We start from the raw sequence: 15,770 nt of genomic DNA on the forward strand, positions 1-15,770 counted from the left end.
ATATATATAATATGGTTTCCGAACAAATAAACAAAGCTTTATGTATATTATTATTTAAGGTTAAGTCGATGGATGGTAGTAAAAACAGGAACTAATAATTATTATAAATAGTTAAACTCTTGCCTAAACGAAACGGCTTCGTTGGTATTTAGACGGATGAACATCTTCGGGTCCCATACTTGAAACAGGTGTGACGTCGATAAAAGTGATAATTTATTTCTAGCATTAATTAAGAAAATTATAATTTCGGTCGTGTCAGATTATCATTCTATGGGACTTTCCTCACGCACACATAAAATAGCGTGAATTATTAAGGGCCCGAAATTTGGCGGGAATTGTTTTATGGCGATATATTTATTTTTATTTTATATGTTAGCAGACTTAATGTGCTTTAATAATTTAATGATGATGTTATCATCTCCTGCAATAGGGTATTAACAATTCCACCTACTTGACGTCAAGACTCTTGACATTTTCTTAAACAAGTTAAAGTATGTTTAAATTATTAACTTGATATTTTTTAACTCTGACATTTATTATAAATCATAACAATTTTTACAGTACAGAAGAAGAAAATAACATATATTTTACTCAAATCAATTCTCAGAGGCACTTAAGTAAAATGTTACCGAGTGTGGTGTCAAACTTTTTTTCAAATAGTTATTTTGTTGGATAACATTAAAAACGATTACACTTTAATATTGTTTAATATAAAATGTTTTATATAATTTCAAACACATTTAAGCCGTAATTTTGCCTGTTACCATTACATGCGCCATTACCTCAAGTGAACTACACAAAGTCTGTAAATATTTCACAATTATATTTCCTCAATCTAATGTATGGCAATATATTACGCGTTGACTTTGAATCGTAAATTCAACACCTAATGCTTACTATATAATTAATGAAATTCTGTAGGTACATTTTTAAACGTTTTTAGTTATGTAAAAATAGTGCAATTTTTAATGCAACTATAGAATTAGAATTTATTACTGGTAATGCTTTGTGTAAGCCCGTTATTCTGCCGCTAAACATTAATACTTAGTATTGTTGTGGAACACAACTTGCTTGAAGGGTCAGTGAGCCAGGTCAGTAATTACAGGCACAAGAGACATAACTTCTTAGTTTCCAAGTTTGGTATCACTTTGGATTACATCGCCAAATTAATGATTAATATGTCAGTGGCAATATCTATACGCAATAGTAACAACTTAACACCAGTCGGCCCATTGGCCAGTCCGCCTACCTATTCAAAAAATATCTGCAATGACGTAGGAAATCGTTTTTTTTTGTTGCTTGCACGTGAATACAATCTTAATATTATATCAAACAGGCTTTGTGGAAGTGTAGTATTAATTATTTATAGTTCTTAGTAAAAATATCATGTTTACTTGTTGTTTATATTATGTACAACGTTCGTACTAAACTTAATGTCAAGGTTTACGAGTTTCAAGTGATCTATATAGAGGTAAGTGTATTAAATAATCATTTTAACCGCCTGTTATGTTTCTGAAAGGAATAATTATAGTAAGTTATCATTGTTAGGTTTGTGTTAGTATATATTACTTGGTTAATGTTAAGATTACTAACACGTTATTATTTCGCAATTGTTAAATTAATTTTATTTTCACAGTGGATTTATGTTTAGTATATGTTATATCAAAATGTAATTATATATTATTATAAGCACGACGCAGCAATTTGTATCGGAATTATTCATTTAAATAAAATGTGTTTATAAATAGTTTTTATAGTAATAATCTCAGGTACTTTCATAACCTTCGGTGAAACAACATTTACGTATTATTTATTTCATAGTTACAAGTATTTATAAAACAGTAAGCGAAGAGAACAGTAGCAAGGTCGATTTAAGTTTATAAAAATTCTTTGTTGTACTTGGATATAAAAAATGAGGTTACGAGATCAGCAGGAAGGTTTTCACTTAAACTTAACGTTTTTTATTTATGTTATATATATAACGTGGATTTATTAAGTCCGCTTGAGTTGCCCGTATATTTAAGTGTTATTTACGTGATTGAAATAAACTTATTACGACTGCCCAAAAAAAGTGTAATGTTTTCATGTGTATGTATGTAGGTATATATATATGTAACTTTTAAAGGCTTTTTTTTACGCTGGAAAAACGCATAACGCGTTTCCCCCACATGTTGTGGGGGGGTATGTGGAGCGCGCCGGCGCTGAAGGCGCCGGAATAACCACTAAAGAACCAGCGGTACCCACTCCGTCTTTTTGGGAGACGTCACGGGATCGCTTGCGCATACTTCCGTGACGTCCTGACGGTAGGCCCAACTCTGTGGGCCTCCAATTCATAGGGGATTCTCGGGGTACAGAGACCCCCTATGCCCGGCGAGACTTATGACGGGAGGAGAAGGTGTCCATAACGAACGTGTCCATAAACGAACGGTCTTCTTCGGCGAAGCGGGTCGGCAGCACTGTTCTCACGCTCCCGCTCCGCGGCCTCCTTCTGTGTCATCATGTTTTCACAGAACAAGACCATTTCCTTCCAGCATCTTTCGCTGTCGATCATAGCGTTTATCACCCTCGGCAGCGAGAGGTCTCCGCCTACAATGGACGCCAGGGAATGGCGCTGAGGCCCCCATGCAGAATATTCAGTCAGGGTGTGGCGAGCCCTGACTCGCTTTACCTCCATCAGTCCTGGACAATCGCCGCTTGACCTTGCTTCCACCCGGAACCGGTACACTTCCTCATGCACTTCCGCCTGTAGTTCCCAGGGCGGATCGCTCGCAAGAAGTGTCGCCGCCGTCCACGACACCGTACGGTAACTCCGTATCGCTCTTACCGCTATGACCCTCTGCGATCTCCGCAGAAGAGCCTTGTTACGAGCGGTGAGCGAGTCCACCCAAATGGGTGCACCGTATAATGCCATAGAGCGCACCACGCCAGCGTATAAACGCCGGCAAGGTGTTTCCGGCCCTCCTACGTTGGGTAGAAGGCGACCTAAGGCCGCAGCAGAGTTGATGAGCTTCGAGCTGAGTTGGACAAAATGCTGCCCCAAGCTCCATCTTCCGTCAAGGATGAGGCCCAGATACCTCACCTGGGCCTGCACTTTAATCACCGTCCCCTGGACGGTGATAGACGCTCCTCAAGAGGGACCTCGGCGTGGACCGTGGAATAGGAGGGCCTCTGTTTTAGTTACAGAGACCCTCAAGCCCAGCATCCCGATTCGTTCCACTGTGAGCGACACTCCGACCTCAGCTAGGCGAGCCGCCTCCTGAAAGGTCCGCCCCGCCGCCTTGATGAGGGTGTCGTCCGCGTAGCACAGCACCCCCATCCCGGGCAGGGTCGGTGCCCGCAGGAGCCAGTCAAAGCCAACGTTCCACAATATGGGTCCGAGAACCTACCTCTGCGGAACGCCGCAGCCCACTCGACGCCGGACAAGTCGCCCATCGCTCCCCTCCCAAAAAATAACTCGATCCTGGAGGTATGCCCCCAACAGCCTTCTGAGATAGGAAGGCACCTCGTGATATCTATATATCTCACTCACAACAAGGTTTAAGCACAAAGAATGCAAAATAAGTAGAACATTTACGTCCCTTCAAATCTAAACCAGTAACAGAAAATCTAGAACAAGTAACCTTTACGTGTCTATGAGTAAATCGAGTTAAGTTTATTGATGACTAGTGACTCGCCCTACGATAATTATGTAGTGAAAATATAAACAAAATTATTATGAATACTAATTTTATTAGTGGAAGGGGTTTTTGCAAGCCCATCTGGGTAGGTACCACTAACTCATCATATATTTTACCGTCAAACAGTACGCAGTAATAGAGTTGTTTTGTTCCGGTTTGAAGGGTGAGTGAGCCAGTAAAACTAAAGGCACAAGGGACATAATAACTTAGTTTCGAAGGTGGTGCGTTGAAAATGTAATGAATGGGCCAATGTTCATGGGCGGTGGTGATCATCAGGTCGCCCATTTGACAGTTCGCATATCTATTTCATAAAAAAAGTAAAGTTAGTTTATAACTAGCAAAACCGAGCAGACATTGTACTGCCTGAGTATATAATTTAATATACCGATAAAATAATTTTCGTGGCGATATGTTAAACTGTTTAATAGTTGATGTACAGATTGATATTGCGGCGACAGATCACAAACCAAATAGTTTAAAAAGCTGCTCCATTTAAAACTCATAAATGCAAATTTGAATGGGAAATAATACTTAGAGTCGCGGATTTCTATCGTTCTTCTTTCATTCAAACTTTGATCACGTGATATGATAAATATCGTCATAAACATAAGTAATTTCTATCAATTTTAGTGGTACACGTTCTTATAAAAAATATATATATGACAATTCACAAAGCAATATCTCCTTCATGACCCTTAAAATATTGATATTGATTTGATAAATTTTAAGCAACTATTGTTAAATTAAAATAAATTTGTTGCAACCTATAAGTCAAGGTTTCGTATAATTTATTGACGTGTCAAATGTTCGTTGATATGTGGCGAAATCGAGAACATAAATACTGATTGATTTTAATTGGTTTTTGCTCGACCACACGCTTACTGTTTGCAGTGAAATACACGCCCACCCTATTGTTACTCTTAATAACGAATTTACTGTGAAAGAGTTTCAAGGCTCTACATAAAGTTTCAATTGTTAGGGCTAGCGCAAACTCAGTTAGGCTCCTTCTGAATATCAAAGATATCAATATTTTCTGAGTCATAATAAATAATATTAAAGTTCACCTTTATATTCAAAATTGATATAAAAAAGTTTTATATGTATTTTGTACGTGGGCATGTATTTGATTGTGTGTGTTTGCGATTTTATTTCTATAAATAATATTGTTACATAATTGAAACTTTTACTTATTTCGTTTACAAATACGTAGCCAAACTTAAACTTTACAATTTTTTTAGCGATTTATTCTTAACACTAATGGACAGTCTTATAAAATGATAGAAGTGGCAGATATTTGTTAAAGGTTAAGCTGTTTAAATACAAGTACCTGTCTGCACGATTAGTAGTATTATTAATATAATCAGTAATCAGCATTAGGAGTACAATGCTTTTACATGTGCACGTAGAGTATATTAAATTAAAATCATTCAAATATCGAAGTTTATTCGAATTAACCAATAATAAGGCTACGTAATATCATAAAGATATCCAGTATGACAACAAGTTGCAATAAATCTCTTTTTATTTTATCGTATAGCTGTACCAATGCCAAGGAATGCTAATGTGTATAAACTAATTAATTGTAGGTTCTTAAGTATGCGATTTTTCTCCAAGTATTTTTATTTTGATCAATGTGAAATAATTAAATTATCCTAAACATTCTGAATGTTTAAGAATAAAAAACACATGTGATGGCATTTTAGTTTCAATTTCAATATATTTTATCGTAAATGCAATTACCTGATGGTTATTAATGCCCATAGATATTAGCGCTGTTAAAAAAATCAACCATTTCTTATATCGACAATGTACCAGTTAGTTACCTTGCGAACTGAGATGTTATGGTCCTTGTGCCTGAAGTAACACTGACTCATTCACTCTAAAAATTGGAATACAACAGTACTAAGTATAGATGTTTAGTGATAGAATATATGATGAGTGGGTGACCCAGATGGGCTTGCACAAAGCTCTACCACCAAGTAAAAGTCCACCAAGAATTGTCAGTCAAATCATATTCTTTGCAATATTATAAAAAATAAGGTCAAACAGATAATGATTAAAATATTAAAGAACGAATATATTTTGAACTGAATATAGCACAATGTCGCAGTAACAAACCGCAATTGCATAATATTTATGTCATATCAAATGACAAATCTGATACAGAATGCAGAGCTGTATGTGTTATAAACTGAATTGCATAAAAGTTCCACGATTTAAGGCAGTTTATAAGACTTAAATTACAAAATCGGATTTGCGGGATTTATGTCTATTACATGATTTGATACTAGACTTGGATGAAGAATGTTTCAGTTTGTCCTAGTTTCTTTATATATTATTCCAAGTTTTCATCCAATTATCTTTGATAAGCGTTAAGGTTGTCGACTGTGAGAGTATCTTTGTACACATTACGTTCGACACTATACTGTAGTGCTGAAAGAAAATTTGACGAACCATATTTTTGAAGGGTTATTTCGTTCATATGATTTAGAAACAATAAATAATATTGTTTCAAAAATTATAACGAATTATTAATATTTCACAAATTTTATATCTATAAATCTCAGATTAAACAATTTTTTCTAATCTGTTTTAAGAGCTCGTAAAATTTTGACTGCAATGTATTAGTAATTGATTATTTTAACTTAATTTATGAGAGATTTATGAGAATAAGCGAATAAATCGAAATTTGGTTTCTATTTGTGGAATATAAATTAAGATTTGACCTATTCAATCATGGACGTTGTGCTGCCCACTGAATATCCCATACAACCCACTTGAACATTTATTACTTGTTATAGCCTACACATTATCAATCTATATGCAACATATACATATATATAATATTTTATAAAAACTGAATTAATGTTAGTATTTACTTAAACCTAAAACAAAGAGTTTTTATTTAAGATCAAAGTGACACTAATTAATACAAATATATTTAATAAGTTCTCTACCATTTACAAAGCGCTGACTGCGTCTTGTTTCCAATTAAAGGCAACCATTTTATTTGCATTTATTCCTTTTACAGTTTATAGGATTATTTTTAGAGTTCCGTTCTTAAATGACAAAAATGGAACCCTCATGTATAACCCTTATGACTGTCTATCTGTCTAACTTCATAGGCTAGTTGTATCGAGTGATTAAGATTTTTAAATTTAATTTTCTAAGTCCATAAATAAAATAATTTAGTATCATGTGTTATATAGAATAAAATGGGTTGTTTTAAGAAAATTAAATATATTTTTGAGGTCATAGTTCAAGAGATTTAAAAATATATTAAAAATACTCTACTTTATCTCTAAATTTGTCCCAATCGCACTTGACAGGTTTTTTAACATTGCAGTTCCATACGAGTCAGAAATTTAGTGGGTGTTAATGCATTCAAACCCGCAAACGATGCAAATTACTTAGTAACCGGGAGATATCATTCTAGCCGCCTACACCTCGCTCGGCGCCTAATAGCAAACTTGTTCTTTAATCCAAATGGAATTAAATTAAGGAAACGCACAACTAAGGGTCATTGTCCAACGATAAAAACGCTTCAAGATCAGGATTCACAATATATTCTAGTACGGTATTGCTTATGGCGCGAAATTTATAAAGGATTTTGTTGACAACTGAAGTAAGTTACAGAAACCTTTGAAAATAACACGAGTTGACAACTCAAAATTGCCAATTTTCCTGATTTTTTCTAAGGATTTGTCAATATAGATGAGAAAAAGAATCGCCTTTATATTTATGTAAAAAAATATTTTTTTTATATTGTTATGATTTTTTCGCACTAATACAATCAGATGGTGTTGGAATACACAGTAAACGTGTTTCAACACATGCTTGTAAATCATCGGAGCATTTCCCACACAGCTCTATCATTATCTACGTTTTCTATGATCAGTTCAAGGCTAGGTAGCTATGTGAATTTTTGCGCCATAGCAGCGGGATAAGATTAATTGTGATATGAAAATATTAGCCATATGTTAATATACGTTTGTTCTTATTTTAAATAAATAATTGAGACAGCAAATTCTAATCCGGAGTTCAAAATTGTTTTTCAAAAAATACAACATCAGTAGTAGTTATATCAGCCACGGAGACTGTATGCGGATGAGATATTAATTGTAGGGCACATGTTCGTTTGTATTTTTATAATCAAATAGAACTTAAATACGACATCACTGAAAATATTGCAGGCATAGGACAGACGATATGGTACTTTCCGAGGAGGTTTCACTATGTAAACACTATCTCTAACAAATTATGTTACATCTGTGTCGAGAAAATAATATGACACATAATATAAAGAACGGTTTATATTATATTTTGAATATACATAAGGTATATAAAAAAAGATTGATATACATATATACGGTATAATAAATTATAGAATTTATATTGCCGATGGGTCGCCCACTTGCAGCTAATTTTCCTTGAATTTAGCCTTTAATGTTATTTACATAGTAAAGCAAGCATATATCTTGTACACAATTTATCTTCCAATCTCAAGGGCTCTATGTCGACATAACATATATTTTTGTAATTATAGGTCTTATATTAAGCACGGTAAAGACTTTTTTGTTTAATTGAAATAGTGTAAATTGACGCGGTGAATTGTTTTACGTTGTTTCGCTTCATGGGAGAATACCGCTTTGTTAAACTATTACTATTAACTATTGTTTATAGTATGTTGTCTTTGTTAGAAAAATTTTGTACGAGGTTTTGTTGCAACTCGTTGGAACCGTACTTTGTACGTAATGTGTACTTGAGTTTTTTTGTCTTTACAATCGTATATATAGTTATTATAGTCTATTTCTGCAATTATTTATATACATTTGTTCGTTAAATATTTCGTCTTTTCATATTTTTTCTTGATATACAGAATTGTCATTACTAAACATATCTTTATCATTGTCTACCCGACTATCCATTATTGCATAAAAATCCTTTACTCTCATATTCGGTCTTTGGTCGTGTCGAATCTGCCTACACGACCTAAGATCAGAACCAAAGATTGTATGTGCTTTCTGAGGCACGAAATTAAAATATAATAAATACCCAATAACTATTTATGGTTCAACACACGAACCCGGAACTCGGTATTTATTTTAAGCTTGTAAATCAATGAGGTAGTTGAAAGTATGTAAGAGTGAATCTTCCATCATAAAGTTTAATATTGGCGAATTAAATTCAACGTTAAATAATCTTTTATATTGCACATTAATAACCAAAACGTGCGCGAGAGTCGGCTGTCGTCCTAAATCCCACACCGCTCGTGAACGTTAGACGTGACAGGTTATTCGAATTAAGATAAAATTACATATTTAACGAAATAAAAAAAGAGAAGATAAGCTTATATTCAGGAAGCGTTTGCAAGTAGAACTTAACAAATAGCTAAGCCATTTGGTTCGTTAATGTTTAAATTCATTCAATTAAATTTATTTTTAATGAAGGTCATGTATATGTTATAGAAAATTCTTAGCAAATGTTGTTGAAACTATTTACAAAACAATGCTTTAAACTTGCCCATTACCTACTTGTGAAACCGAATATTCTAATATTGTGAAAGCCACAAATGCGTGTCCTATTACAGCAAATAGATTTCAATATTGCAAGTAAATAATGTAAGGTGTGGTTAAATCAGTCCAGTGAATTTAAGAGAATGCAACGTTGTTGTCAAGTACGTTATCTACAAGGCCGGTGGTGCAATTGTTCTGAATACCTAGCTCTTACTGTGTATGGTTATTAGTAGCACGATCATGATTACAAAGTTTTCTATATGCTTAAATATTTCGGTAACATTGCAGTTTATGTTTTGTTATTGTATTTATTACAAACTTTTTATATGTTGTCTTATTTATCATATTTTATCTTGTATCATAGTCAAGTCAGAGCAATATATGATACTGTATTTATATTTTGATAATAGCTATTTTATTTTAATATTTCAGAATGTCTCGGGGCACAGGACCGTTCCCGGCAGCGCTCCGGTTCCTCCCGGAGCGTTCCCAAAACGGCCAACATCAAGAGGGATACTGACTTCGATTGCCCCGAAGAGTTCGGCTACTACCCGCATCCCACCGATTGCACGCTGTATTATGTTTGTGTATTCGGCGGCGCCTTGCTCGAATCTTGTACTGGTGGCCTTATGTACAGGTATAATTATTTCTATATTTACATAAGAGTATTTTTAAAGTATATTGAAAGTAGTTTAATTTTCCACTGTATTGAAGTTCATTAAATCTCTAAAATAAAAATATGCGATATCTACCTTTCAGCCACGAGCTCCAAACTTGTGATTGGCCGCGTAATGTGGGCTGCGATGCCACCGGTGCCGTGGTTGCGGAAGATTTAGAACGCTTGAATGAGAGGGAACCTCCATTATATCCACCGAGACGCAATCCACCGCCGCCGCCGAGAACGCAGCCCAACCCCATAATCACTTCCCGAGGACAACCGAAATTCAATCGACAAGAATACGAACAGGTTAGTAAAATTAAAACAAAAAAATATAGCAGCACTGTAACCAATTTTTTAACTAAAATACGAATATTTTAAATTTCAGCAACAGCAATTGTATGCTGAAGTGGATGACTTACCGCCAGTTGAAGAGATTGAGAATGATAGGCAGCAGAGAGTTTATAGAGGACAACCTTCGACAATAGGACAAGTTCAAAAGGACAGAGATGGCTACGGGTCCCAGGCCATTAGTTCTGGACGAACACTTAATTCGAACATCATTCCTGCTTCGATTAATCAAAATAGTAAAATTGGTTCATTTTCATTTGGTACTCAAGTTGACGAAAGAAGAACGGCTTCTTTAACTCAAGCGCCTCAGACGTATAGGTAAAATATAGTAAATTAATAATTAAAACATTTGCAATGTATTATAGACTTAAAATACTTACTTGACTATATGATTTCAGAGGAGGTAAATATGATGACGCTACTGACTCTTCTGACAGACCTATATACTTTTCGACTGATACACTTAAAGTGAACGACATAATTACAAACACAATATCGAGAAAAAAAAGAGAAATTAGAGATCCTATAGTAAATGTGTCTAAAACACCGGATGAACTATCTAAACGCCATGATAATGATGAAGTCATGGAATATATTGAATTCGACGAACATTCAACTGAAGACGAGTATGATGAAGAAAATTTAGATGAAAGTGAGAGAGGAAAACGGCAAATTAGATTTTATGTTAAAAATGGACATAAGATACCGACGAAAAATTGGCAAAATGCTAAACCCTTGAAAATTTTGAATTTTCAGCAATTTACATATAATCCAAATATACAAAGTCAAAGGTTTCAGCCAATTTACCAAACCAACAATTATGATGGCAGAAATAATGAAAAACCTTACCTTTCAAATAATAATTATTTTACATTAGATAATGCATTTCCAACATATTCAAATGACAATAGTCAAACTGTAAGGCCATTTAAAGCTAGTATGCCAGACCCCTCAAAACAAACGTTTTCACAAAATAATGCACCTACTCAAATAATAACAAAAAGTCCACCAATATCTTCTTTATTAAATAATCAAAATCCGTTCTCTACTTTGGTTGGTGGTTTTTATAATAATATTCTAAAAGGAAATGACAATAGAAATAACAATAATCTTCATTCACAATCTGTATCACCAACTAAACAAGCAAATCTAGTCTCCTTCCCAGATTCGTCACTTCTTTCAAGTTCAATTGTTACTGGTAAACCAATCCAAGCTACTTCTTCAACGCGAGTTCTCAATAATTCACCAAAAACCGTAATCAATAATGAAAAACCATCTCGTAAACCAATTCTTATGAACAACAATAAACCTAAAGAAATTCAGGAACAAGATTATGATGAAGATGATTCAATTGAAGAAGAAGAAAACTCTTCTGAAGAAGAAGATGAAAATAATGAATATAATCAAAACTTCCAACCAGATACATCTCATTTACCTTATGGCTATACGAATCCTAGCAATAAATATGCCAACATACAAAATCCATTTGCCAACCCTAATTTCAATTTTGATTCGTTCTTAGCAAAACTTCAAGAAAACCACTATTCTGTAATTGGTGTAACAACGAAGAAACCTACAAAAGAAAAAAACCCAGAAAGAGTTATTAATAGTAACAACAATAATAATAATAATGTATTTACAACTGTGGCATACTCTGATAGTGGACTACGTTCGTCGACCTTAAAGTATAAAGGAATAAGCACTCCAAAACCTTTTACAATGCCAGCGAGTTTAAGTAACGAGGGATCTGACCAAGGCAATTTAAATTTCGTCCAAAAGCAGACACAGCACTCACATCAAGAAAAAGATATTCAAAGGCCTCAAAACTACCATCAATCTCAACAGGTTACTCAAGATCAAAATTATAATAGACAAACACAAAAAGGCGCGGGTTTTCCTTTGGAATCTTTGAAACCAAGGTTAAAGCCACCTAACTTCAATGATGATCGTCAACTTCCCATAAGTCACAGTTTTAATGCCGCGATAAAAAGTACTATGCAGCCTACGAGGCAAACAGATCTATCTCAGTATTTACAATCGGTTACACAAAAACCTTATACAATAATATCGGGCACTGGATCGCCTATAGCATTTTCCACTCCAAATAATTATAATATTGTAACCCTTCAAACCAATTTGTCGAGTAGAAAACCTTATATAACATCAACTATCTCGCCAATGAATGGGCTAATATTATCATTTTCCCAGTCAACTCCAAATCCTCTGTCTAACATAGCTAATCAACATCTTTCTACTTTACAACAGTTCTGGAACAATCCTTCAACCGATATTTCGGTCCCAAAAATAACGCTTAGTAGACCTAATCCAGTAACGGAAACTCCTAATACCGGTTACAAATCTCTACCAATACAAATTTCAACTCAGATGGTTAATAAAAATGTTTTATCTACGAACACAACGAATGAGCCGCCCAAACGAAAACCTATACCAAAACCTTCACCGGAAATGAATGATTATTATTACGACGAAGAAGATGAACAATACTATTATGAACCAGTTGTTAAACCTAAATATATGCCTAGTTCTGAAATAAAACCCCAGCGACCTCCAATGGCACAAAATTATCAAGAATACGAAGACACATCGTATGATGAGGATACAAATCAACGTTTTAAGCCCGAAAACTCTACAAAACCTAATAAATATTATCCATTTAAACAGGAAGCTGTAACTAAGAATCATAATGATGTATCCGTTGTTACTAAAACGCCATACAAACAATCTTATAAAAATGTAAATGGAAAAATTCCAGTGCCTGTAATGATGGATTTAGTAAATTTCTCTGATTCAATGTCCGAGCATCCCGAGGTTTCTGGTTATCGAGTTGTTCATAATAATCCTCGTAATAGAACTGTTCATTTAAGAAAACCCATTCGAACCGACAATAGACCAAACACAGTGAGACCTCCTAAATATCTGAATCACACAACTTTGCGTCCATATACATTAAGGCATAGATTAGCTAAGCCAACTACCGAAAAAAATCAAAATGACCTAGACGAAGAAAATAAAAAGAATAGGGGGAGAGTGCGACATCATAATATAGTAGCACAGATGCTATTTACCACACCTCGAGACAGCTACAAACAAGAGACTCGTTTTACAAAGACTAATCATGACGATAGAACTAACAGGTAAAAACTTTACAGATGCTAGCAATGACTAAGTAAATTATATTGTACTGCACAGCTATGAAAGTTTATTGCCTTCAGACGAGACGTAATTTTTCTGCACTATACTATATGTCTTTTATACTTAATATATTTATATTATTTTCCGAAATTTTTGGTAATACTGTGGAGGTTGAGTTCTGTTCTTCTTTAACGATATTCAAGGCTGTGGCAGAAATTTGACTCACATACATATTATTGTACAATATTGACTAGACTAGACAAGAATATATGACTTACAATATATTTAACTTCTGACTTTTTGATTTCGCTTATTAATAACGACTCTATTGATCGAGTGAAATAATTTAAATCCAAAGCTAAGGGTGTTGATTTAGTATCACTTACTTTCAACATTGTTTATGTGTTTCTTTTCAAAATATACTTTGCATCTTATTATTTTCTTGTACTTCAGATTGGAACCTACAGAAAGTATTACACCTACTTCGTATACTGCAACCCCGCGGCCTAAAATGTTGTACAATGGTTCTCAAACTTACAGTCCCGATCAGTATGATCCTTATTACGCTGTTTACGATGAAGATGGTGAATTGTACAAGGACACAGGTGAGGAAAATGCACTTAAATCTCTCAATTATTATCGATCGTGTGGACAAACTTGTATCATAATAATTTTGTATTTAAAACCTTTTATTTAAGCTTATCTGGTTTGATTGGTTATTAATAGACACATACATATATGTTATTTTGTGTTATAAATAAGCATGTTATTGTACCTACTTTTATTACCGATTTCTTGAATACTTCATTTGTATTTTTATCTATTCAAGCGATGTTAAATACTGTTTCAGGTTTATGGATAATATTTATCGATATAAAACCTAAAATACTGTTGTAAATATTCTTAATAAATTATTTATATTAAACAATAACGATGTAATTTTCTTCAACGTCCTATATCGCGTCTAAAATTCTAACACAGTTTTAAAAAATTTTTTAGTAATCAAAATAATTAATTGTCCAAATCACCCATTTTCTTTAACATGGTAATTATAATTTCTTCATAATAAAAAAAAAAACAATTAGATGACTTAAAACAACCATATTAATGGTTAATAATATCGAGGACGTTTAACACACTAACGGGAGAACGGTACCGGTGTTGGCAGACTATGTGCAGCACTATAATACGGCTTCGCTTCGACCAGCTGTCCAGCAGACGTATCGTGGCACACCACCGCCAGTTCGCCGACCTGTCGAAACTTACTCGCCAAGACCAGTTTCTCCTGATGACTATGATGACGCTCTTATTCAAGGACAGGTATGAATGAAATACAACAAATCTAATATTTAGGTACAAAAGATAGAATGCACATATAGGATAGAAAATACTTAATTGTGAAATTATTAGTATATACAAAGAGCGGACTTTTGCTAGCAGAGCGATATTTTCTGGACAACCTTTAGGTAATAGACATTAAACCGAAAAAGCGATAAAGACGTGTACAGTTCGAACAAGAATAATTATAATAAATGCAATTCATATATAATATTTTTTCTGACTTAATATATCATGAATACATAATATAATCATCGCTAGCCACCATAGGTTTTTATATTTTATAAAAAATGTTTTCAGATAAGCAACCAGAATCAATACCAGTCCTCCGTTCGACAACCGGCAAGGTAATATTTTTAATATATAAATTATGGATGCAATATAAAAAAATCAATAAGTTTAAAGCGGAGTTATTTAAAACGTTTATAATATAAATAATCCAGGGGCGAAGGTAACGAATTGGGCTATGATCATATTCCAAGCAGCGTGAGGACGACTGTTTATGAAGCAACTTCCCTACGCACTACTCCTTCTACAACTAGCACAAGCACTACTACTACTACTACTACTACCACTACTACCACAACCACACGACGTCCAACAACTGCACCCTACACCGAAGCTATGACCCCGACTCGATATACTCCAAGGTACTACAAAAGAATACGTGATTCTAAATCTTTAATCATCAAGGCTTAAATCATTACACCAGAATTCATTCTCATACACATTCTTCATTACTTCAACGTGATTTTTAATATTTTCATGTTTCATTAATCCTTCAATCTCAATAGCAACCTTAAGACTGATAATAATCAATTACTAATATAGGCTTGGAACTTAATAATTTTCATCGGCTTAAAGGTTGTTGTAATAAATGTGTATTTCTTTTTTCATCTTAGTGTATATAATATAATATTATTTTTTAGTTAATTTATTTTCTGCCTTATGATGTAGTTGTAGATTTATTTGCCTTTTGTAGTATCTTTATTTTATGTGAAGAATTCTATTTGCATACAATTTAAATTATTTAAATAATTTTTATGCGATTATGAATCTATCATATAAGAAATAGAT

The 15,770-nt window shown here is 33.9% G+C and overlaps 1 protein-coding gene across 7 annotated transcripts in view; it reads left to right on the forward strand.

The window, feature by feature from the left end:
• The window catches only part of LOC113401365 (mucin-4-like), an 88,002-nt gene that overhangs the window by 65,542 nt on the left and 6,690 nt on the right, over positions 1 to 15,770 (forward strand). For 3 of the 7 annotated variants that reach the window (XM_026641254.2, XM_026641257.2, XM_064219774.1), the window contains exons 2-9: positions 9,626 to 9,830; positions 9,953 to 10,160; positions 10,240 to 10,520; positions 10,601 to 13,357; positions 13,809 to 13,960; positions 14,524 to 14,675; positions 14,994 to 15,040; positions 15,137 to 15,343. In XM_026641254.2, the coding sequence (XP_026497039.2) occupies positions 9,626 to 9,830; positions 9,953 to 10,160; positions 10,240 to 10,520; positions 10,601 to 13,357; positions 13,809 to 13,960; positions 14,524 to 14,675; positions 14,994 to 15,040; positions 15,137 to 15,343 (4,009 nt within the window). The remainder of the gene's footprint in view (positions 1 to 9,625; positions 9,831 to 9,952; positions 10,161 to 10,239; positions 10,521 to 10,600; positions 13,358 to 13,808; positions 13,961 to 14,523; positions 14,676 to 14,993; positions 15,041 to 15,136; positions 15,344 to 15,770) is intronic. The other 4 variants (XM_026641256.2, XM_026641258.2, XM_026641255.2 and 1 more) reach the window with 3 other exon arrangements.

The sequence above is a fragment of the Vanessa tameamea genome, chromosome 2 (assembly GCF_037043105.1).
Source record: "Vanessa tameamea isolate UH-Manoa-2023 chromosome 2, ilVanTame1 primary haplotype, whole genome shotgun sequence".
Lineage (NCBI taxonomy): Eukaryota > Metazoa > Arthropoda > Insecta > Lepidoptera > Nymphalidae > Vanessa > Vanessa tameamea.